At 39.3% G+C, this 26119-nt stretch overlaps 1 protein-coding gene across 4 annotated transcripts in view; it reads left to right on the top strand.

The window, feature by feature from the left end:
• il16 (interleukin 16) overlaps positions 1-26119 on the top strand; it is a 50276-nt gene that overhangs the window by 18929 nt on the left and 5228 nt on the right. For 3 of the 4 annotated variants that reach the window (XM_038692264.1, XM_038692263.1, XM_038692266.1), the window contains 12 exons: positions 1252-1501; positions 1916-2033; positions 2514-2646; positions 6035-6122; positions 8131-8363; positions 8583-8720; positions 11749-11901; positions 13752-13845; positions 15164-16341; positions 18319-18470; positions 18697-18862; positions 22007-22108. In XM_038692264.1, coding sequence (XP_038548192.1) covers positions 1252-1501; positions 1916-2033; positions 2514-2646; positions 6035-6122; positions 8131-8363; positions 8583-8720; positions 11749-11901; positions 13752-13845; positions 15164-16341; positions 18319-18470; positions 18697-18862; positions 22007-22108 — 2805 coding nt within the window. The remainder of the gene's footprint in view (positions 1-1251; positions 1502-1915; positions 2034-2513; positions 2647-6034; positions 6123-8130; positions 8364-8582; positions 8721-11748; positions 11902-13751; positions 13846-15163; positions 16342-18318; positions 18471-18696; positions 18863-22006; positions 22109-26119) is intronic. The other variant, XM_038692265.1, reaches the window with a different exon arrangement.

The raw sequence follows: 26119 nt of genomic DNA, 5'->3' as shown, positions 1-26119 counted from the left end.
AGGTTGGCACCGATGATCTTTTCTGCAGTCCTGACTGTCCGTTGTAGTCTGCTCCTGTCCTTTTTGGTGGCAGATCCAAACCAGACAGTGATGGACGTGCAGAGGACAGACTGAATGATGGTTGTGTAGAACTGGTTCAGCAGGTCCTTAGGCAGGTTGAGCTTCCTGAGCTGGCGCAGGAAGTACATCCTCTGCTGGGCTCCTCCTGAAGTCCATGATCATCTCCACAGTTTTGAGCGTGTTAAGCTCCAGGTTGTTCTGACCTCACCAGAGAGTCAGCTGATCAACCTCCCGTCTGTAGGCCGACTCATCACCGTCCCAGATGAGGCTGATGACTGTTGTGTCGTCAGCGAACTTCAGGAGTTTGACAGATGGGTCTCCTGAGGTGCAGACGTTGGTGTAGAGGGAGAAGAGCAGTGGGGAGAGCACACACCCCTGGGGGGCGCCAGTGCTAATAGGCCGGGTGCTGGATGTGATGTTCCCCAGCGGAGGATTCTATTCTATAGTCTAAAGCTGACTGCATCATCCACTGACCTGTTAGTCAAAGCAGGCCTGTTTCAGTTTTTGCCTGTATGTTGGGATAAGATGAACCAGGCAGTGATCAGAGAGTCCCAAGGCTGCACGGGGAACAGAGCGATAGGCGTCCTTTAACGTAGTGTAGCAGTGGTCCAGTGTGTGTGTCCCTGATATAGAAGCCCCAATGAAAGGGGAGACATAAAACAGGCAGTAGTTGAACTTTTTTAGTTCAATATAATATGAGAGATTTTACCGTTATATTTGTAAATGTAAATGGTTTTGCAGTTTTTGTACAGTTAGAAACAGTTTTGATTCAGTTCAAAGGGGCTTTATCGGCATGGAAACAGAGACGTTTACACTGCCAAACAAGTCTGAAACAAAAACAACGTAAATAAAGTGAAGAATGATATTCACTCAGTATTCTTATTTTTGTGATGGTATTTTGTAATTGGATGGTCATTATTTCTTCTTGAGTATATATTTTTATAAAATAAATGGAATGAGTATACTGTTACATCCCCAAACCAATTGCCAGAAGTAACCATTGTTGAATGTACACATGCATGAATCTCCAAACATGCATGTGGATAACAGAAAGTCGCAGTATTTGTATATACTACACAAAACAATATATCCAGCCCTGGCCCTCAGATATGATTTTAGCCAGCCAACATTTCTATATGCATGTAGCATTGGTTTGAAATATGAAATGTCTTTTAAAATGTCTTTGTGCAGCAAATCAAAAAGGGCCTGCTGACTCTGGTGGTGAGAACCAGCCTGCGTGTGGGGGCACTGTGTGGGCAGTTACAGGTAGCTCAGCTATGCAGGTCACGTTCCCTCAGCTCCACTACAGCCATGGCCAGGGTCAGTGCTGACATGGGAGACTACAACTACCTGAACAACACCTGCAGTAACACACGGAGCGTCCCTGGCCGACCTGCTAAACCCAGAGACCGCATCATGATGGAGATCATCCTGCAAAAAGGTCAGCCTCAGGGGACGGTTTAGACACTGTAGTTATTGATTTAAACAATCATTGAAAAATGTTTTTATAATTTAAAATACCAAACGTTTCTCTAATGGAACAGTGGCTTTCTTTTCTGAGTTTCTCCCGTTTATAAACACAATACTCAGTTGTTTATTACAATTTTCTGTACCATCAACAAAATATGCTATTTGAAAGGGTTACTCCAGCAATAAATTTTGCATTGCATCACACGGGGGGATTCACAAGAGAGAAAAAGATTCCCCACAAACTGACATTTTTACCTTGTAAATGATTGATCAGTCAATAATGAAAGCATTTGTTAGGTGCCGCTCTAAAAGAAAATTGGTACCTGATTTCTATTTCTCTACTGTGTGTATATTGGGGTGTAAATACTCCTTATGTGTTTCCCAGAGGCTGGTGTTGGTCTGGGTATTGGACTGTGCTGTGTTCCATCTGGTGACGGATGCCCTTCGATCTACATCCACACCCTCTCTCCTGGATCTGTAGCACACATGGATGGTAGACTACAGTAAGGAGAAATTACTACAGGGTTGGAAAGAGTACTAAATGTAACTACAGTAATCAGTTAGTACTGTAAAGGAGTACAATTAAGTTAGTTACTAAAAAGAACAGATTCTGTTTGGTACAGCATGTAATAGGATATAAGGTTAAAAGCACAGTGTGTTACATCATTGTTCAGTTTTCAGTGATTAAAGTGCCTCCCATACAAAGCCATTCAGAGGTCAGAGGTCAGAGGACTTCTGAGGAGTGAAGTCCATCTGAATGACATTATCAGATTTTTTCAATTTTGTTACATTAAGTTACACTATGCATTTAATACAAATATATTTCAGAAAATATGATGATTAGAATATAAAATATAAAATATGTTGTTTTATTTTAATGGATCCTTGGTCCTTATACACTGTTAGTGTGCATACTCTTGAACACACTTGAAGTGTTTCTTTTTTCTTTTTTCCAACACCTTCCCAAACTTCCCCTCCTTTAGATGTGGGGATGAGATCATGGAGATCAACGACACTGTGGTTTACAATATGGCGCTGAATGACGTCTATACAGTCCTGAGCCGATGCACACCAGGTCCAGTCCACATCATCATCAGTCGACACCCTGACCCCAAAGTATGTAACACCTCCACCTCATTTACTTTACCCAGTGCAGATTTATGGGTTTACAAGCAAAGCCTCTGCTGGCTCAGTGTTATTGTTGCTTCATGGGTTTAACTGTGGGCCTCTGTACTGTTCACATGGACTCCCTCTGGCTTTCAACTTAGTGTTCTGGCTTCCTACCTCAGTCCAAACTCCTTGGACTGGAGAATCTAACTTGCCTTTGTGTAAATGTGAGGAGGCCTGTGTGTGTGTGCATGTGACACTGGTGACTGTTTTTTCAGAAAATGTTTCTGGGACTTTCTCCCAGTACATACATACTACATACATACTGGAATAAGTTCTCACCCTCTTGTAAAGCATCATTGTATTGCACCAAACGTCATGAATGAAAAACATAGCAGTCCAGTGTACATGGATAAATGCACAATATTAAACCACTTGCAATCAAATAGACTGCTGTTGTTAACATACTTGCCTTGGTCCAGGTTTACTTCATTATTTCGATATATTTAATTTTTCTTGTAACATTACCCTGGTATAGTGCTTGCCAAATGTTACAGAATGGACATTCTGTACTCTAGGCCTTTATTTCTATATATTTACTTTAACTTCTTGTCTTTCTTCAATTGGAAAAATTAAAAGTAGGAATTTTCAAAAATTATTAGAATTTTTTGTTTTTTCTCGTTCGGATTTAGATTTTTGATTTGAGGAGAGAGGAAGCTTGCGTGGAAGCACCAGTGTATCCTTTGTGAAAGTCTTTTTGGCAGCTGTGACGTGTGAAAGAGGCTTGACACACACAGCTGGAATTTACAGCCCATGGCAGGAGCAGGACTCTACAGTGTTCCTTTTGTATTCAGAAATTGTATTAGTTATTTAAGATTATGAAATGCGAAATCAAATTTTCTGCCCTTCACTGTTTGTGTAGCGCCTCGTAGGCACTGTTTTAACCACATTCCTTGAGGACATTTCTCCTTGATATTACTGATGTTTTATAGTTGAATGTAGGCTACACCCAATACAACTGCTCTAATCGTGACATGTTTAAAAGTGCCATCAGCTGCTAATGTAAATTATAACAAGAACATTCTCTTGTATTTGGCACTGATTTGATGTATTTCATGTTGTCATATGGTGACCATTATGTAGTATAATAATAATAATAATAATAATAATCTTTATTTGTAGAGCACTTTTCAAAAACAAGTTACAAAGTGCTTTAACAAGTGTAAAGACAATAAAATACCCACAAGACAATAATACAAATACAATACAAGATAAAAGCAAGAAAACATTGAAAAGACTAAAATACACATTTAAGATAAATATAAAATAAGTAAAATAGAATAAAATAAAAGGGATAAAATAAAGTCAAATAAGATCCTATAAAAGTATGTTTTAAGAAGGGACTTAAAAGAGTTGTGAAAAGGCTGTTGCAATAATCCAGGCGTGATGAGATGAAGGCGTGTAAAATGGTCTCGGTGTCCTTAAAAGTTAACATAGATCGAATTTTTGCTATATTTCTAAGTTGATAAAAACATGATTGAACAAGCTTTGTGGTGTGCTGCTCGAAATTTAAATTACTATCAAACCAAACACCAAGGTTAATGTGATTTACTAGGGAACCAGCAGATGGCAGTATTTGTTTTGCCATGTGCTGGGATCCGATGACCAGGATTTCTGTTTTGTCTGAGTTCAGCTGGAGGAAATTATTTGACATCCATTTTTTAACTTCACAAAGGCAGTCGGTAAGTGAACTCAGCATTCCAGGGTCTGTGGATCTGATTGGCAAGTACATTTGTGTGTCATCAGCATAAATATGAAAAGAAATACCATGTTTATGGATAATATGTCCAAGGGGAAGCAGATACAAGGAAAACAAAATGGGTCCTAAGACCGACCCCTGAGGCACACCATATTTAACTGGACAGAACGAAGAGACATAGTTGTTTACAGACATGCAAAACTTCCTATTTGACAGGTAGGATGAAAACCATTCTAGGGCAGTACCAGAGATCCCCACCCAGTGCCTCAGTCTGTCTAACATGATGTTGTGATCAATGGTGTCAAAAGCAGCGCTAAGGTCCAGGAGTACCAGGACTGAGCACATACCTTCATCAGCAGACATTAAAAGGTCATTGGTGACTTTAAGCAGGGCAGTCTCAGTGCTGTGGTACTTCCTGAAACCAGACTATAACTTTTCAAATAATTTGTTATTTTTCAGTACAGTAAGCAGCTGTTTGGACACAATTCTTTCTAGAATCTTTGCAATAAAAGGTAGTTTTGAAATTGGTCAAAAATTATGTGGGAGGGAGGGATCTACATCAGGTTTCTTTAAAAGTGGGTTCACACAAGCCGTTTAAAAATAATCAGGGACACAACCCGTAGATAGGGAGCTGTTAAAAACAGAGATCAAATGGGGTCCAACAGAATCTATTACTTTCAGTAAGAACTTTGTAGGTATTACATCAAGTGAGCTGGAGGACACTCTCATTTGTGATACTGTTTTTAAAAGCTCAGACAAGTCGATGGGATAAAACTGGTTGAAACTCTCTTGTTGCTGGTGAGGAACCTGTGAGTAAGAGGCCGTGGGGGTAATAGAGGCTCTGTTGACACCACCTTATTGGTAAAATAAGATAAAAACATTTTACAGTCATCATTACTTCTGAGGTACAAGGAGGGGTTGGGTTTACCAGCTGATCCACAGTCTTAAACAGAAACCTGGGATTGTGTTTATCTGTAGTAATGAGTTTAGAAAAATAGTGTGAAGTGAAGAAATAGTGTGAAGGTCTCACATACTAAAATATAAAAATAGATCACAAGTATATAGTTAAATCTCAGCAATTTCCTAAAGCCAGCTGACAACTGTAGTTTTTAGTAAACACTACTCAAACAGAAGCAAATAGCAGCTTTTCTGTCAAAATAAACTACAGTGTGTGTTCATGGTGATATGGGAACAGTGTTGCTCATTGATGTGCTTTTAATCATTTGTGACGTACACAATGCTTGTTAGTAGGAACACTGATGTTTTTTTCATTGGATTGTTTATAATACGCAAAGTATAGAATAACATCAACCTTATCAAACTTTTTTGATTACCTCAAGAATTTTAATTACTGGATGGCAAAATACTCCCCCAGCTTAACAGGAGTGTGTAAGGTGTCATCATTTCAAGCAACTTTCCTCAAACATTGTTACTGAAATGTCTACGTCTATTCTGCTATGTTAGCAGTAGCTTGCAGTCTTGGGTTTTAAGGTTAAATTTAAATATTTTCATAAATCTGAGGACCGTTTTTATACTTTTTAACCCTTTAAAATGTTTGTGAGTTGCCCTGAATATCAATAGTTTTCATCATTGTGACTTACACGTCCCAAATGAGTTTCTGCACTCTGTGTGTTGCAGGTATCAGAGCAGCAGCTGAATGATGCTATCGCTCAGGCAGTGGAAAACAGCAAACTGAAAAAGGATAAGAGCCAGTGGAGTATTGAGGGTGAAATATTTATTTGTTCATTATTAATTTTCACGCAGTCACATATTCTTGTTCAGAGTTTGGGGTTAGGTTGATCTGGAACTTAGCAGTACTTTTTCACGGAACATGTAAATGCCCACTTCTTCCCAGTTTGTAATCCAGGCTCATAAATTTGAGGTTATAAAAAGGTTATTCATTTGTAAATCTGTCTCCAAGCTCAATCCAAGATAACCTTAATGGCATCATCAGCGTTATTTTCTTAGACTTTAGAAAGTACAACTACTAATGACCCATAATGAGTGAACTGGTCTTCATGTGTAAAATCGTCATCATGGAGTGCCCATTTAAGTTTAAAAAAGGTTCCCATAGAAATCAATTGTACCCATGTCTCCATGATTATATACAGTACAAATTCCATTCATATTTCAAAGTTCATGGCATATACATCATCATGCCTTACACAGTGCTTAAATTGTAGGCTACTTGAGTTATGTGCTGTGATTCATGCCTATGTAACAGTGTTACAACTTGTGATGAGTCTGACTGGTTAAAAAGAGTTGATTCATCTCCAACTTTGACTTGCTGCGGGCCTATTGTGTACTGCGGTCAAGTGAGCCGAAATTAATTTAGCCTAAATTAATAAGCCACCTAAATTTGGAGTGCACACGTTTTTAAGCCTTTATGAAATGCAGGGCTAGTGACTTTATTCTGTCATTTTCTGACATTACTAGCATACACATTGGACAACGTCCGGTTATCAAAATAAGGTCCTCACACAACGAATAAAATTAATTGGATTATATTTACAGGAAGTATAGCACATGTTACATCTGTCTAAAAGGCTAGGGAAATTACGATATTCTTAGATTTTGGGTTGCTGGAAAACATTTATAAATTTCCTAATTGGAAATTACTTATGTTTGTTGATAAAATATTAAATAAATAATTCCTGGGAACGACTCACACATTTGAGTTCAGGCTACATAAAGCTTTGCCAAATATTGTCACAGCTCGTTATGCCAATGGGCATCAGGCACAGGTAGAAAAAGTCTAATTTCTCAAAAATTAAAGCATCTTGAAAAGTGAAAACAGTGATTTATATGTTATTATATTGATAATGACTATTTTAGGCTTATACAGACCTGTTTTGTGAACAGATTGCACGTAAACACCATGTACAGACTCTCGTGGTGAAAACACTATTTAAATTAACACTGGTCCGTTAATTATAAATATGTAGCCTTTAGGCTATATAGATTATGTTAAATAGGCCTATGTAAGCATATGGTGTATGGTCTGAGTGGCCGCTTCTGTTAGTCTTGTTCCTGCATAACGAGGATCGAGTAGTAGTGTTATTGCCATGACAACAGACCCACAGCAGTGAAGTCAAAGGTCGAGATAAATCAATTCTTTTTAACAGTCAGACTCATCACAAGTTGTAACACTACGTATAGCCTTCAACGTTCAGCCAAAGTAACAGATTAAGTAAATGAATCATTACATAGGCATGAATCACAGCACTCTATAATAACTCCAGTGTTCGAGTCAATTGACAATTTAATTAAAATAATGAGGTATACTAATAATAGTAAGTAATAATATGGTTATGTGGCAGAAATATGATAATTATGAATTATGTTCAATACGTAGGCTGTTGTTGGATGTTATTTGATTATTTATTAAGTTTAGCTGTTTCCGGTTTCAGACTTTTCTTGTTAAATTTTCATTGAACAAGTTGGATAATGGAACAAGCTTCAACGTCTTCATTCAATGCAACAATAACACAGCACAGTGCTAACACTGTTTAGGCAGCATCGGCTCTGGAAAAATTTACTCACATGGGTCATACATTAGCGCAAGTAGGACAATGAAATTAGGTAATACTCCCTGAGAGTCAAATATAATGGATTTGACTCTATCCAAAGTATAATTAACTATAAAAATGAATTCTTCTCAGTTTTCTGTGTTACATTATGATTTTATAATATTTTTAGAATAATTCTTTCATTTATTTTTCTGCCCCATGCAGGGCTGCGTAGACTGGAGTCTTGCTCTCACAGTCGGCAGAGATGTGAGTATTGTCTGGAGAAGAGTTTTAGTCAGCTGATGGTTCGACGAGCACAGAAGACCATGAGCCGCTCCTGCAGCGACAACACCAACAGCCCCCAACACAACCACTGCCTCACCATCCACAACCACCACAACCACCACAACACACAGCATAACCCATCAGGCCGTGTGCACAGTCTAGACACACCCAAGGTAAACCAATATGCTGTAGGTTGGTATGGAGAGGAAGTAAAACGTTCCCAAATAAAGTTCTGGGATCAGTAGGCTATTTAGAGAGTTTACTACTACTACTACTACTACGTGTGTGCATTTCCAAATATCTTGCATATTCTTTGTAATTTTCTATGTATTGCTTTTTTCAGTGTGTCCAAGTAAGTAAAAAGTGTGTCTCATTTAATCCTTGTTGTGTAGTCTATGACAGAGACATGGTCTGACAACAGACTGTCCGTGCCTGTGTATCCTGATGAAGACTACAATGTCCCTTACAATTCTGCTGCTGTAAACATGTCCAGTCACCAGAACCTGGATTTGGCCTTCAGGGGCAGCAAGGTACACAATCTATCCAACCATTCATCCATCCACCTTCCTTCCTTCCTCTGTAACCTTGGTGTTTGTGTGGTGAGGCATAAGCAGTAGATGAGAACATATCCATTTTAATAAAATGTACAAAAACATAAAAAAAATATATTTTATATTCAGCCAGGAAACTACAATAGCTTCTTGAGACCCACAAAAAAATATATTTTTCCTACATTTTTGAAGCGTTTGAGATGAAGTCCATCCATTCTCTGCACCCACATATCCTGTTCTATTGTCTATTGGGCAAATGGGTACATCAGAGATAAGTTGCCAATATATCACAGGTCTCCTACAGTAATTAACTACTTATGAAGAAAAGAACTGCAGACTGTATTTCGAGGAAGAGTTTAGAGCCAATATATATAAATAATAATAAGCTTTACAAAAGGATATAAAACCAGACAAGGCAGATAAAAGAAGAATAAGAACAAAGTACATAAGTGAAAATGAAGTAAAGATGAATAATGAATAAGATCAAATAAACAAGAATAAAAACACTATTAATAAAAAATATATCAAACATTGCTAAAAAGCTTTCACAAAGAGAAAGAGAAAATGTTAAAGGAAGCAGACTCAGTGTGTCTGAGTTCCATAGTGTGGGCGTACTGGGAGTGACCAGCAGGAGGATGGAGCATCAGCACATCTCAATGGCTGAGAGGGCACATATCAGGTCATACAACTTTTTATAAATCAGTATTGATAAAAAAAAGTACCTACTTTAACAGAACGCTGGACTTATGTCTGTCATCAAAACATGGGTTAGTATCAAATATTACTCCAAGTTTCCCATCAGCCTGCTTAATGTTATTTGACAGACCGCAAAAATCAGCACCAAAAAAAGCTGATGGAATTTGGGGGAATGAACAGAATGACCTCAGACTTATTGTTAAATTTAAGGACTTTTTGGGACAAATAGGATTTAATAGCGGAGCCAGGTTGTGAGATCGGTTTATACACTCGCCTAAAGGATTATTAAGAACACCATACTAATACTGTGTTTGACCCCCTTTCGCCTTCAGAACTGCCTTAATTCTACGTGGCATTGATTCAACAAGGTGCTGAAAGCATTCTTTAGAAATGTTGGCCCATATTGATAGGATAGCATCTTGCACGAAGCTCCCGTTCCACCACATCCCAAAGATGCTCTATTGGGTTGAGATCTGGTGACTGTGGGGGCCATTTTAGTACAGTGAACTCATTGTCATGTTCAAGAAACCAATTTGAAATGATTGGAGCTTTGTGACATGGTGCATTATCCTGCTGGAAGTAGCCATCAGAGGATGGGTACATGGTGGCCATAAAGGGATGGACATGGTCAGAAACAATGCTCAGGTAGGCCGTGGCATTTAAACCATGCCCAATTGGCACTAAGGGGCCTAAAGTGTGCCAAGAAAACATCCCCCACACCATTACACCACCACCACCAGCCTGCACAGTGGTAACAAGGCACGATGGATCCATGTTCTCATTCTGTTTATGCCAAATTCTGACTCGTTCTGAAATCGAAACTCATCAGACCAGGCAACATTTTTCTTCACAAATGCTTTGCTGCATACCTCGGTTGTAACGAGTGGTTATTTCAGTCAAAGTTGCTCTTCTATCAGCTTGAATCAGTCGGCCCATTCTCCTCTGACCTCTAGCATCAACGAGGCATTTTCGCCCACAGGACTGCCGCATACTGGATGTTTTTCCCTTTTCACACCATTCTTTGTCAACCCTAGAAATGGTTGTGCGTGAAAATCCCAGTAACTGAGCAGATTGTGAAATACTCAGACCGGCCCGTCTGGCACCAACAACCATGCCACGCTCAAAATTGCTTAAATCACCTTTCTTTCCCATTCTGACATTCAGTTTGGAGTTCAGGAGATTGTCTTGACCACCCCTAAATGCATTGAAGCAACTGCCATGTGATTGGTTGATTAGATAATTGCATTAATGAGAAATTGAACAGGTGTTCCTAATAATCCTTTAGGTGAGTGTATATATAGAAGCAGTAGGAGCAGTGCAGCTGTGGGGGTAGAGTGAGAGTAAGTATGCAGGGTTTGTGGTGTCAACAGTCAACCACGTGGAGCAGACTGCACAGCGTGCTGGATGTTATGCCGCGTTCCAGACCAGTCGGAACTGGGGGACTTCCTAGTTGAAATATCCAACTTCCAACCTCAAAGCGTTTCAGGTGCATGGTGGTGCATGACGCTAAATGTAAACAATAAACAGGGCTGACTGTGACAAACTTATGTTTATTTGGTAAGTTTATGCACAGTTGAACCATCAGCAGTTCAATTATTAATTAAAAGGATGGCCATTTTATTAAAAACAAGTGATAAATATATGTTACTCATTAACTGGGTATCCTTCTAGCTACATCAGTTGGTAATCCTCAAAAGTCAGCTAAAGTTGTAGTAGGCTATATTTCCAAATGTTTTCACATTTCTGGGCATTTTTAACATTTTCCTGAATAACTTTTGAGTAGAGAAGTAACAGAGATTGCTGTAACCGCTACCTAATAACAATGACAACATTTTTCTACATCAAATTACATGCAGAACAAGTTTCACTATTTGATACTAGCATGTATTATTTTAATTTAATACTTTACTTTGCCTTTTACTTAATGGTTTACCATTTACAATGTGTGCTTCCGTGGGAGCTGCCATTGCTGTGTGATGTCGTTCGGCTGCTACTCGTGAAGTCGGGGTAAATATTTCTCAAGTAGAAAATCTGACTTCAAGTGGCATTCCATCGTACTTTGTCTAGTTGGAGGTCGGAAATTTCCCATTTCCCAGTTGCCTGGCAAGCAGTAATATGCTGGGTTCCAGGCAGCTGGAACTGGACTAGATGGTGGAATCAGTGCATATGGCTGGAAACAAACACACCATGTTCAGAGACACTTAAAGCACCATTTTGTCTCCATCATCATTTGACCAAATAGTAAATACAAGTTTTAGATAATGTCTTGCTCCTCACTGTTTCAAGCTTTAATACAGCTGTGTGTGTGTAGTCCACCTACAGGGTGCGTGCTGCTCCACATCGGTACTGCTGGCCTCAGGATGTGGCCAGTGAGGAGGGTTATAATGGAGACTCCAGCGGCTCCAGTAGAGGATCCCCAGTTAGAGATGAAGGACTGGAGCCCTCATCATACACCAGCTGCCAGGTACATAAATATAAATACAGCTGCTGAACAGCAGATGGAATGGTTAGTTAAAGAAGCTGTAAAAAGGGTTCAGTTCTTTTGACTTGACCTTTGACTAAATGCTCTTGCCGAACACATTCTGCACATCAGGAGAGGGCGGGGGACTGCTACCTGCTCACTGCACATTCTCAATGTACTGATTCTGCTTGTACAAATATTTCCTCCATTGTATTAATCCTGCTTCTTCTGAAAATATATAACTCACTCATCTCATTCCGGGAGGCACTGTGGCCTCACAGCAAGAAGGTTGCAGGTTCAAACCCCGGTCGTCCCGACCTTTCTGTGTGGCACACATTCCTCCAGGTGCTCCGGTTTCCCCCACCATCAAAAACATGTTGGGTTCTCCAGTCAGTGCCGTTGACTAGACACTACTACATACATCTGGAGTTGGTCCCCGGGCGCTGCACAGTGGCTGCCCACTGCTCCCTTGAGGGATGGGTTAAATGCAGAGAATGAATTTCACAACATGTATTTGACAATAAAAGGCTTCTTCTTCTTCTTCTTCTTCTTCTTCTTCTTCTTCTTCCGCTCCCTGCAGTTCTTCAGCAACATATACAAGGCCTTGCGAAAGATCCTGAGGTTACTCTTAAGGAATGTATGTCAAGTGATGTGGCTTTCAGTGTTTTTCACTAATGCATGCTGAACACTTCTGGCTTTTTAGGACTTAGTTAAACATAAAGCTGTCAGCGTAGTCATACACATTACAGAGAATGGAACAATTGCTTTAATTACATTATTTTGTACAGTGTTTAATTGCTGTACTCTTCTAGATTTATCTGACTTTGCAATAAAGCACGTAACAAAAGCAAGTTAAAAGCCATTTGGACAGCAGATGTTGTTCTCATGAATGACTTATAATTGAGCTATATATCATTAGTAAGTGCTTTATTAACATTAATGGCCATTAGTTGCAGCTTCCTTTAAAAGGAACCCCTAATAGAAAGTACAGTTAAACCAAAACATGAGGAGTACTGCAGACAGTACTAAATTGTTTTTGAATAAAACATTCAACAATTACACATTGTTTTACAACCCTATCACTAGATAATTACATTGTATTGGATGATTCTGCTAAACCTGGGATTACGTTCACTGATGTTTTTTAACATTTATTGCCAAGCTTTCTACAATTCCCTCTTTCTACAATCTGTGCATGATAACTTTTTTTAAAGGCAACAATTGCCGGTCTGTGACAAACTCTGGTCTCCTTTCATTCCAGACAGGATGCTTCTCTCTGTGTAAATGGCCTTAACAAATTTAGGTGTTAGAATAAAGGAGGCCCTGATCAAACAGGTAGCTGTTGAAATGTGAGGTGTCTTTTTCCAGTTGTTTTCTATAGACAGTAAGAGTTTTGAGTGCTGTTCATGGAACCGGAGCACTATGCATGGTTTCACACGTGTGTGTTCAGATGTGTGTCAGCATGCAAACAGTGCATGTCATGTGCTCGTATGCAGGGGTTAAATTGGGCCAGAGCCCACTGCAGATGAGCTCCGCCTCCTGACATCCAAATGTCCTGTGAAGTGATACATTTTGAAATATATGACAACTGTTGACAGTGTGGTCTGTGGAGACCACCTCACCCCACATCATTGGACAAGGGCTCCCTCTCCTCACAAATCTCAATTTAACCCCTGCCTGTATGTATCACACTTGTTGCTAGTTAGGTTATGGGCCTGTTAATGACTGAATCAAACTGTGAAAGCAGTAGCAGTGATGTGGATGTATTTCTGAACGGAAGCAGGGTACATTATTGCACTTCTGTGGTTGCAGCTAGAGAAGCTGTCATGACACAATACTTCCTGTTTGTGCAGCAGGAAGGAGAACGAATTAGAGAAGAGTCAGAGGGGAGCAAAGAAGATTTCACTCATCCAGACTCTGCAGCCAGCACCAACAGACTACACACAGGTAGGAGACAAGTCGAATTACCTTACATTTAAGCACCTGAGTGCAACTTCACAACTACCTGATTAATTAGGCAAATAATTCAACAATGTGAAAACAAGCTGAACCTGGTGCTGTGGTAATCTGTATTTCAGTAGAAATCGTAACTGAGTTCCATTTCCTGTTTGTGGCAGGCTTTTTACATGTCAGTAACTAAAACCCATTCAGGATATAATGATAGAGTTCAAATGGGGCTGCAGCAATGATGATCAACTGCTTTACGTACACCAAGGTTGTCAGAGCCCCTTGAGCAAAAGCACAAATGATAAAGTTCAAATTCAGTATGATTTACTTCACTTGAAAGTATATAGTTGTCCTAACATGTATGATGATGACTAGCTATGGTATCACACAAGGTAGCATTGCCAAATTTAGACACAACACCCAAGACAGTGTTTTATCAATACAAGAGGGTGTAATGTAAATAAAATCATCTATCATGGTAAATGTTATTTTGCATCGCAATGTCTATATGTCAAATATATAAGTGAAGAAAGGGGAGAAGAAAATAGAAATTTTGATGAAAGTTTTGAGAATAAAATGTTGTAGTGTTAAGACAATAAAGCCACAGTTAAAAAAAGTTTTGGGGAATAAAGTAATAACTGTTTTTGAAAAAATTGATTCGACTGAGTAGATTAGGTTTATGTACATGTGCACATTTTCTTACAGTTCATTTATACTGTACATCTTCCATTTTTACTTCTTTGGTGAATCCCTAACTTTTGTCCCGCTGCTATCTTTCCTCCAGTGCCACCATGAGGTTTCCATTTTGTTTTGTTTTTTGTGAAATATCTCAATCACTATTGTACATATGGCATGAAATTTTGTACAGACATTCCTGATTTCCAGGCATTGTATCCTGACTTTGGTGATCTCTAACATCAGATTCACATTTGGTTGAGTGAAAAGTCTCAACAACTATTGGATGGATTGTCCTGAAACTTGGTAAACATGATAATGTCTTCCTCAGGATGAATTGGAATAACATTGGTCATTTCTTAACTTTATTTTATTCTCCAATATGTTAGACACCTCAGCTGTATGTAGTGTTTACTACTAATTAGCAAATGTTAGCATGCTGACAAGCAAAAGTTAGCTACCTGCTAAACATCAGCATGTTAGTGTTGTCATTGTGAGCATGTTAGCATGCTGGTATCAGCATTTGTCTCAAAGCACTGTCTGCTTTGTACAGCGTCACAAATGCTAAAATAGCTTTAGACTATTTTTTTGTTTGGTTACTACCTCTCAGACGTTTCTTCTTTCCTCTGTGTTGTGTGGACAGACGATTCATCAGCTGTGCTCTGCTCACAGCCCAAGAGAGGAGCTCTGAGGAGACAGGCTTGTATTGACCAACATTCTCAAGAGCAGCTTCAAGATCCTTGGGTTCGCCTTTCAGACAGCTCCCCTGAAGAGCTGCGTGAGATCCACCGCCAGCACGCTGCAGACAGGAACCAGCTTATTAACGTCCACAAAAAGCCTGCCACCATGAGTGACGAAGATAACACGGTCCTTGAGCTCAATGGCACAGCCACTGACGTGACTTCAGATCCCCAATCTGACATGACTCCTGAAAACACATGTGAAACTTCTGCAGGAGAGAAGAAGGCCCCCCCGGTGGCACCCAAGCCTACCTGGTTTCGCCAGAGTCTGAGGAAAATTCGGGATGAGCAGGACCAGAAGAAGCAAGCTAAACCCACTGAGCAAAGGCCCACTGTGGGCTTCACCAGAAGCTTTGGAGTCAGATCTGCCTCAGCTGCAACCAACCTTTCAATCAAACAAAAGATTAACTCATTTGAGACTTTTTCCACTCCAGAGGGTGGTCCAGAGAAGGGGGGCAACAGGAGACCTGTGGCCCCTTCCGCCTGCCTTCCTGTGATGCAGAAGGAGTCCAGGAGTCACCTTGCCTCACACGGAGATTATGGAAAAGGAAAAGATGAAATCCCCAAAGAGATCCAGGCAAACCAGTCTGAATCTGTTAGGGACATAGACAACACAACTGTCTCTGCCACACCCTCTGCTTTCACCTCCTCCACTTCTGAAGCTTGTAGTCAAACAACAGTCAAGTCTTCTGAAGATGAATCTCCCTCCATCCAATCCCCCAAAGATCTCGCACTTTCAGACACCATCAGCACTGATCTGGACTCAGGGATACATGATTCTCACTCAGCCCTAGTCCATGATGACAGCAATGTCGTTCCATCAAAACAGGAGTTTGTTCTAGAAAGAGTGGATCTTAGCGGGTCCACAGATACCAAGGTCCTACCCCCTGATGTTGTAACATCTATAAGATCCAGTCAAGCTGAGGAGGAACATCCTCCAGAGGGGACCGAGGAGGGTGGAGCACAGAGCCAAAAAAAGCTGCTAAGCGCGACCCTGAGTGCTGCTCCGCCCACAGACAGTCACCCCATGAGAGGCCTGGAGGGAGAGAGTTTAGGGAAAATCCTCGCATTCAGTAACCAGGTAATCTGTCATGTGAGGTGCTGTGATAATGTATGTTATTTGCCATCTAAATATTATTCAATTTATTACAACTTATTTTTGTAGTTTTGACCATCAATATATAAACCTTGACCTAAAAGTAATAAGTGATATCTGAGAGCATAAATAGTCAGAAACAATCTACAAACAATTTATCCAGATTATTCATACCACCCTTTATAAATACTGTGTGTGCTCACCACTACAGTCCCTATACACTGTGAAATGAGCTATCCCAGCTGAACATTGTGAGTAATTAAAATTGTTTAAAGGGGCACCAATTAGTGTTGGTGCAATCAGTTAAATGTGTCTATCAGAATGATCAATCATAATAATAAATAATGACTTTAATAAAGTTCCTCAGGGACACTCCTTAGAGAAGGGAAAACAACTGCCAATTAATTGATTCAGTCTCATAAAATACACTTTTAAATATTAATTTGAAACTCTCATTAATATTTAATAATACTGACTGAAAATGTAATTTGACCCATCTCAGAGTGACATGCAATGACCCTACAAGATCATTGTAATGGCACAGCATACAGGGGCCTTTTAAGTACAGTAGGTCAGGAAGTGGAAGCAGGATGTGGGTCTGCAAACTGATGTTTATGGATTTCTCTCCTACACAGGTTTGACTAACACTGGGATTTCTTTCCCATCTATGTGATCATCTGACTGCTTGTGTTTCTTGACCAGTTATCTGTTCTCCAGATAGTCGCAATTAACTTGAGATTAACATGAGTACAGTGTAAATGTTACTGATAGAAATGAAAACCAAAACTACCAAAATAAGACTAAAAGTTACAATAACCCCGAATTATACTTTAATAAGGTGAGTAGTTTTGACACCACACGCTCTGCTTGCCTTGATGCTTTCTCCCATATAGTTTGTAATGTCAATACAACACACATTTGACACGTCATGCTTATTGGGTATGATTTCAGTTCTCTTTTTCTTTTATCAAATTCTTTGCAGTTCATATAGATCACATTTCCCTTGAGATATTTAGATTTTTGTTACTGTGTTGGGAATTGTTGGGTTTAAATGGCATCAATAGTTACATTAAATAACATAATCATGAGAGCCCGACCGATATTAAAGTGAAAAAGAGTCGCTTTATATGCCGATCTTTTGATTTTGAAAATGAAGTATAAACTACACTTAGAACAGGCCGATATTGAAATCTGTTCTGTATGTGTAATACCTTTCCTGAATGGATTATGTTAAAAAAAAGCCTTCAGCCACACACATTAATAAATATATTTAATGACAAAAAATGGTTTTAAGCATTTGTATTTTACCTTACACAAAATCTTCCACAATGACTACTTTCAATGTAACATATTCAGATTTAGTTTCTCCCTTTACCAGCACTCTTTAATTCTATCCAAAGCAAGCTATGAGAAACCATTTCTTCTGGCTCTAAACCATGCCGTCTATGATACAGTGACCTATAGGAAACACTGCTGTTGAATGCATCTAATACTACATGCAAGTAGTAATATTAGTAGTTGCATGTAGTATTTGACCTGCAACTTTGAGATTTCAAACTAACATTTCATTTGGTTTATTGACATGGTTTAATCACTTCTAAGTCACCGACTGTAACTACAGGCATATTTGAGCTAAGAGGACTGGGCTCAATGGTGCAAAGGTTTAGGACACACAAATGAACAACTGTTCAAGTTCCTGTGGTCCTGCATGTGTATTATATTATATATTGATAATGTATATTTTCTTTGTCTCTATATTATCTATATTGTCTTTGTTATTTTTACATCTATTATTTTATCACTTTATTTTTCTATATTTTTATTCAATATACCCTTAAAACGTTTAAATTAGAAATGTGAAGTGTTAATAGGTCAAATTATTGAAAATGTAATTTTCTTTGCAGTATCCTCGTACTGTTGGTACAAGAACAGTCAGATTTTAATATGTGGTTTTTGTTCCAGGTTTCACAAGCGTTGATGCGCTCTTTACCTACGTACCCCTGCCATGGTAACCCATCCTCCTCAGAACTGCAGGACACCTCTGCTGAGGATTTCACTAACCCTCAGGAGTCTGACCCTGCCCTGGACAGCACGGAGAGAGGATTCTCTGTCAGGTAAGACTTCCACAGAGAGGTTTGAGTAAATGACTGAAGCAGGGACAGAGGACGTACTGTGCCTGTTTTATATTCATAAGGAAGTGGGTTTAGGTTGAAAAAAACACTTCCTGTTTTATCAGAGCAGTGGTGAGTTTTTAGTTATGTTAAATAGCACAGTTAAATACTGCTGGCCAGCACAATTCTCAGAGGTGACATACTCATCTTTTCATCTTTTTAAACACAGCTTGGCCACACTGAGGGAGTGCAGCATTGAGCATGGGGAGGGCCGATCACACGACGAGGCGGCAGTCACTTCTACTCATGCTCACTCTGTGATCTCAGCTATCCCTTCACAGGAAATACAGAGGATGATCCAGGAAGTCAAAGCTCTTGACAAAGAGACGCTGAAGGTAAAAAAAAAAAAAAACTCCCAGACTTTCACTTCATAAAATTGAGTTTTACCAATTGAAGTTGTAAAACTCATGGAGAGATTAGATTAAAGTAAAAGGCTGCAGCTATTTTTTATTTTTGTTTTTTATTTTATTTTTATTTATATATATATATACACACTTAAGACCGCACACCCAAACACAAGAACAGCAATATTGTGTATGCTGTCCAATGCAGTGAGGAATTCACAGACCTGTGAATATTAGGAATATATTATTATATTGAGGAAACTAAACAACACAGAAGGGCCAACCCCTCAGCTCAAGACTCAGCAGTTTACTTACATTTAAAAGTATATGGGACACTCCTTTCCTCCTCCTCATTTACACAAGAGTAGAGAAACTCTCTCTCAACAGGGCAGTAAGTCAGTGGCATTTTTTTTTTGACAGTTTGAATTGTGCAATGAATTACACACGATGCTTGGCAATTATTTTGTTTTGCTAGTTTGTTTTAGTACCGTTTTGTTTGGTGTGAAACTGCTCAGTGATCTCTCGTCTCGCAGACGATACATCACCAACACCAACATGGCTGTCCCTAGTAATGTTATCTTGCATAACATTTATTTAAAAAGGAAACAGTCGTGCGTTGAACACCCTGTACTGTTAAGCAAGCACACTGCAGACACACCCACCAAATGAGAGAAGACGTACCTCAAAGCCTGTTTCACACTGTTTTGAGTAGGGATCAACTGAAATGTTTTTTCCCAGGCCAATCACCATTATTAGTAACTAATTAGACCGATGACCGACATGTAGAACAGATATAAATTAGCTTTAAAATTTTTAATCTTGGTGTCAAAATTTTGAACAATACTATCTAACTCCAACTCAAAACTTTGTTAAAAAATAAAAATTAAAGTTAATTTTAATGTTTAATTTTTATAAATAGTAAATTAAATGAATTAGAGATCCATCCCAGAGATGAACTTGTTAACTATGATTGATAAATTATCATAAACTTTGTCTTTACCTGCTGTCATTTATATTCTATTCTTTTTATAGTGTTAGGATTTTATTGATTTATTGGTTCTGTTCTTTATCTATACTATTATTGGTTTTTCATTACTAAATAATTGCCTTTAAAACATGATATTTAAAAAAGAATAAATTCAGAACAGTAATCAAATTTAATATTTTATTTGAACTACCTTCAGATCAGCAACAAAAGTTAAGTTTACAGCAGCAAAGTAACAATATAAAATCAGTATCCCACTAGAAACAAATGGAACATGTTAAATACTAAAAATACTGAGTAAAGTTTAGATCCGTGGCAGTCGTCCTCCTCTGCTGCTGGTTTCTCTCTACAAGAGTTTACAAGGATTTGCTAAATGTTAAGGTACGCAGCATCTCAGCTCAACAGGCTACAGACAGACATTTCGTTTTAGCTTGTTTAGGACAAACTAGCTATTAGCAGAGCTAGCACACGTGCCTGTGTAAAACCTTGTGGACGAGACAGAATAAAACATTGCTTTGTACACATTCCTGCTTGTTGTCCTGATGCAGGTTTTGCTGCACTTGCTTACAGTAACGGCCGTAGTTATGGTCAACTTGTGTAAGCTATACTGATCTCCTCTCACTTCGCTCTAGTGATGTGCGGATCGATCGTAAAGTATCGATATTTCTGATACCAAAGTTTCCTGCTCCAGGATCGATACTCATATAAAAGGATCGATATCTAAACTCAGTCATTTGGAGTGAGTGAGTGTTTTATTATAAGTATCTTACTGTCACCAGGATGGTCTAATTAAACTTGGTTGATAGGAACTACTTTCCCTTCCTCCAAAGTCATGCTTGCCCTACGGCTCTGTGACGGAGCTTCTCTGAAGTGAGCCGCTGCAGCCCTTTACATTTCCCGCGATTGAATACTGACTCTGGCTGACTGTAGAAACAGTCACGTCTGGCTGTGTTTTAGCTGTGAAGATGTGTGTGCAAAGACAGTGAAATACTTTGGCAACACCGCAAACTTCCCTAAACATCTGAGATTAAGTCTGTCACAATAATAGGATGATGTTATGAAGCGGCAGTTCTGAGCAGGATATTATAATTAAAGAATATGACAGTAGTTTGATGTCTTGTCATTATGCAGCTATTATTTTGAATTGGTAAGGCTACAGCCTACTCCTTATTTCTCTCATAAATACAGAAGCGGGAGGGGGGAGATTACATTAAACTAGAAATAAAATATGTAAAAAGTATTGGTATCGGCAATACCAGCCATATAGGAATTAAGGGGTATCGCACATCACCACTTCGCTCTACAGGGTGTGAGCATGCGGAGCTCTGCTGAGAGGAGGTGCAGGGGCTGCTGCGTGGTGGCTCGCTTGTTCTATTGGCTACTTCTGCACAATAGTCAGTGTTGATAGGCTATTACTTGTAACCAATCAGCTAGTACGTTGGGCAGAACATTGCACTCACCACTCTGTGGGCTCGAGCTGCATCAGAGCCAAAGGAGCGCATTTTTAAAAATAATTTATTATATCAGCTATCTGTTTTTAAAATGGCCCATGCAGGTTATTGGAAAAATACTAAATATCGGCGCTGATAATCTGTCAGACCGATTATTGGTCGACCCCTAGTTTTGAGGAGTAGTTAAACCCGGAAACTGTAGCAAAATGGTACACACCATTTTCAGATTGAACATGTCCCAGATGTGTTTTGTCCAGCGATGCCTGGTCCTTTTAATCAGCTGGGAAGAACGAAGAAAAATTATTTGTCTTTTGCCGTTAACCACCATACTTTTTTTCCTGAATAAAAGTCTCATGGTGGTCCACCGGAAGCAGAGGGACGACGCCTCTCTATTACATTTGGAAACATGATCTAGAAATGAAAATACAGTTCTGTGAATGTAAACAATGCTTGGTGGCTCCAAGTCCCTTCAAAGTAACAAGCCAGTTAAACATGTAATCTGAGCTAATCATAAAAAATAAAGTGCAGTAGTGGTAATGATACTGACTATTGTAACAGCCAACCTACAGAGGGTGCCGTTAGCTGGTGTGGCATTATGTTGGATATAAACCGAGGTTGAGCAATAAAGCACTCTTGAGAATGGCAGTCTGTGTGTACAGTCCGGTCAATACAGTATTAACTCTGCCTCTTTTCACACAGCAACTGGTGGACATCCATGTTGTGATTCTGCATAAAGAGGAGGGAGCTGGACTGGGCTTCAGCATCGCTGGAGGGTCTGACCTGGAGAGCAAAGCTACTACAGTAAGCAGCAGTCACTACACATTAATACTGATCACATTAGAACAAGGGTTAGACTGACATAAGGCTGTGACTAGCTGTCAAAGATTTTAATCTCACCACTAGGTAGTTTCTCCATGTTAAATAGTGTTCATTCATTCTTGATTTTAAGTTTCATTCACTTATGTCTGTAGCTGCTACCTCTGATGGTCAACAGTGGCTCTCTGTCCTGACAAGCCTAAACATGTTCACAGAGCCTTAAAATATACAGGTGGTCTCACTCAGGGTGACTGTGGTTCAGTAGGTAGAGCGGGTTGCCCGTTAATCAGAAGGCCGGCGGTTCAATCAACGGCATGTCAATCCTGCATGGAAGTGTCCTTGGGCAAGATACTGAACCCCCCCTGGTGGCTGTTCTGCCAGTATGAATGTGTGTGAATGTTAGTTTCTGTTTGAGCACTTAGGCTCAGTGAATGGTGAATGCAGATGTAGTGTAAAAGCGCTTTGAGTGGTTGAAAAGAATAGAAAGGCGCTAAACAAATACAGAGCATTTACATTACTTCATTATATTTTGGTACTGTTCCACAGGTCTCAGCTGTGGGGAAAGGAGCCTGAGACCCCATTCCTAACCACATAATAAAACATTTTAAAAAACAATTGGAGAACAAGTCTCACCAAAAAAATACCTCTTCAAGAACAAAGGAACACCTGTTCAAAAATGGTAAAAAAAACAATGGGTAAGGAGGTTTAATGAAACCAAGCTAAAACATAAAGTAAGCCTGCATCTCAAATGACATCAAAGACTGCCCTGGTACAGGCACTAAGGGGTTCTATGTTCCCTGTGTTCAGTTCTAGAATACTCAACACTCACACTTTCTGTGATAAACAAGAGAGATGGCAAAGAACTCTCAATGATAAAGTGAGTTCTGCACCAAAAAGAGGAAGGATCAGAATTCTCTGGGTGCGCAGTTTCCCACAATGTGATTGTCCAAGAGAGGAATCACCAAGCTGCTCTCAGTCATTGTTGAAGAGTCAGTCCCCACACCCTGTGCAACAGGTGATCTGAATGATCCTCTAATAAAACCAGAGGAAAGTTAATATTTTTAACGTAAATTAATAGGATTTACAATTTTAAAAACTGTATAACTACAGGCAAGAGATGTAAAAGATAAACAATGTTTAAGTAAATAATTAAGAATGATCCAAAACAAATAAAATTAAGGCCATTTCAAAAAATTAGGCTAAGAATATAGGTTTTAAGTTATTACTGGACTGAGTGAGTACATTGACAATTTTCAAAATACTATCTTGCAATGTTGAGAACAAAAAAGGTCACACCTCAAGCATTGGCTGAGACCTATTTGTTTACCAGATTTAATCTAAATCTTTCTAAGGTTTTGAGATATTTCACAAATAGCTGATCTGAAAGAAAGTGATCAAGTCAGATCACTTGATTTAAATATTCAATTCAATTTTATTTATATAGCGCCAAATCACAACAACAGTTATCTCAGAGCGCTTTTCATAAAAGAGCAGGTCTAGACTGTACTCAGTGATGTTATTTACAGAAGCCCAACAATTCCCACTAAGAGCAGAACTAGGCGACAGAGGCAAGGAAAAACTTCCTTTTAAGAGGCAGAAACCTCGAGCAGAAGCATGGCTCAGGGTGGGCGGCCATCTGCCTCGACCAGTTGGGGGTGAGGGAGAGAGAGAGGGGAGGGAGGCAGCCTACACAATATACACACAGAGGTACAGACAGTAAAGGTAATGTTGCTATAGACTGACTGAATAAGTCTTAACGGACTTTTTCGAGCAGCCTGATAATAAAGAATTGCAGTAATCCAGCCTAGAAGTAACAAATGCATGGACTAGTTTTTCTGCATCATTTTTAGACAGGATGTTCCTGATTTTTGCAATATTACGTAGGTGAAAAAAGGCGGTCCTTGAAATTTGCTTAATGTGAGACTTAAACGACATGTCCTGATTAGAGATTCCACACAGTGGTGCTGGAGGCCAGGGCGATGCCATCCAGGGAAACTATATCTTTAGATAATGCATCACAGGGGTGCTTGGGCCCCAGAACCATAACTTCAGTTTTATCTGAGTTTAACATTAGAAAATTACAGGTCATCAAGGTTTTAACATCCTGAAGGCACATTTGAAGTTTAGCTAATTGATTTGTTTCATCTGGCTTGATCGATAGATATAATTGAGTATCATCTGCATAACAATTAAATTTTATTGAGTGTTTCCTGATAATATTGCCTAAAGGAAGAATATATAAAGTGAAAAAAAGATCTCAACCTGAAAACTGGGAACCAAGACATCTTTTTTACGTTTTACATTTATGTCCTGTGTTAAACCGCTAACCAATAAAGGCTGAGTAATCCATCCATGAGGATTTTTTGGCTGATCTGCAAAGCGGGGCAGGTGCACTAGACTCCATGAGGGCTGATGCGTATACTGTGGAAAGGAAAAATATGTTTATATAACACACCATCACCTCAACCTCCCACTTACCATCATGGTTGAAATGCAGAGCTACCAAGTTCACAAGTTGTATATGTGTGAAAAAAACACAGAATTAGAGACATTTGTAAAATCAAATTGTTCTTGTATTGTGTGAAGTGTTGAGGCAATGCTGCCACCTTGTGACTATAAAGTGCCATTAGCTTTTGCCTGCACATAATATTCATATGTAATAAATACCTACTTTCAATATATTAGGTTCACCAAGCTATAACTATTGCAGGGTTAGGGTTTTTACTTTACAGAATTACCTGTGATTTACTTCAGTACGAATGTTGTTGTGTTGCATTTCCTTTATAATATAATTCGAATACTTTGCCCAATCTGGGAAATTTACCACCACATTTTATTTCTGGAGGCACTGAAATCAAATTAACCAGGCACCAACCAGCACTTCTGAAGACTGGACCACTAATCATTTTTAACCACAAACCATACATGGTATGTCGTAACTGCTTCCAGCGTGCTGGATGGATGTTCTGAAGGTGGTTCACCATCACATCTCAATTACAGTGGAAGCTGCAGTCGAGTACAGATGTTTAATAAGATTCAAGTCCTTCCTGTCTGTAAAAAAGAAAATGTAACTATAACAACAGCCATCCTAAACAAAATCACCACCAGCCCTGCCATAAGATCGACCTGTACAAAGCTTATATTTGCTCCTTCTCTGCTAATGTTCAGTCTGAGAGGTGTTAAATAATATGTATGTATAATGTTTCTTCTTAAGTTGCAATGCGTTGAGCTTTCAGGACCTCCATTTTAATGAGCTGCTAGTTGTCAAAAACAAGCAGAGAAGCTACTAGTGTGTGAAGTTTACTAGTGTGAATAAATCATTTGAAACATTTCAGTGCACAACCCCCCATTTCACCAACGCTGATGGCATCGCTCTTCAGCTTCAACCTTCTGATACCATTTCCTCTGCTGATGCGTTGGTGAAACGGTCGTCAGTAAAATTCTTGTTGGCGACAGACTGTTTATAAAAAGGTTGCCGTGTCAGGGGGGAGGCTGAGTGCAATGGCAGGTAGCAGAAGTGTGGACTGAAATGCAGACAAGGGCCAGGACGATGCAGTTCAAAATCAAGATTTATTAAAGTTAAACAAAGCAGTCTTACGCTGGGAGCACAGCGGCAAATGTCCAAACAAAAGTAACTCCAAACAGAAACATAATCCTCAGGGGAAATCCAGAAATAAGGAACAATCCAAAAACACACAGAACAGGGCATGACAGAACACTCAACATTCAATGAGGATGGAACAGAGACTGAACAGAACAAGCAAACATTTAAACACCAGGTAATGAGCAGGGCGGGACCAAGACCAGGTGGAGGACATGAGGTAATTAGACAGAACACAGACACAGGCAAGCAATTGAAACTAATTGAGGGGAACAGACAAGACCAGACCAAAATGCAGAAACACAAACTGAACACGGAATAGATGAAAATCAAACAGAACATGAAACAAGCAGACTGAACACTGAACACAAGGCATGACAACTAACACAAGAGAA

The sequence above is a fragment of the Micropterus salmoides genome, unplaced genomic scaffold (genome assembly GCF_014851395.1).
Source record: "Micropterus salmoides isolate LMB-PRFRI ecotype aquatic unplaced genomic scaffold, ASM1485139v1 Ms_hic_scaffold_3, whole genome shotgun sequence".
In the NCBI taxonomy this organism is placed as follows: Eukaryota; Metazoa; Chordata; class Actinopteri; order Centrarchiformes; family Centrarchidae; genus Micropterus; species Micropterus salmoides.
Note: the sequence above shows the minus strand (reverse complement) of the source record. Positions and strands in the feature narration are given on the sequence as shown.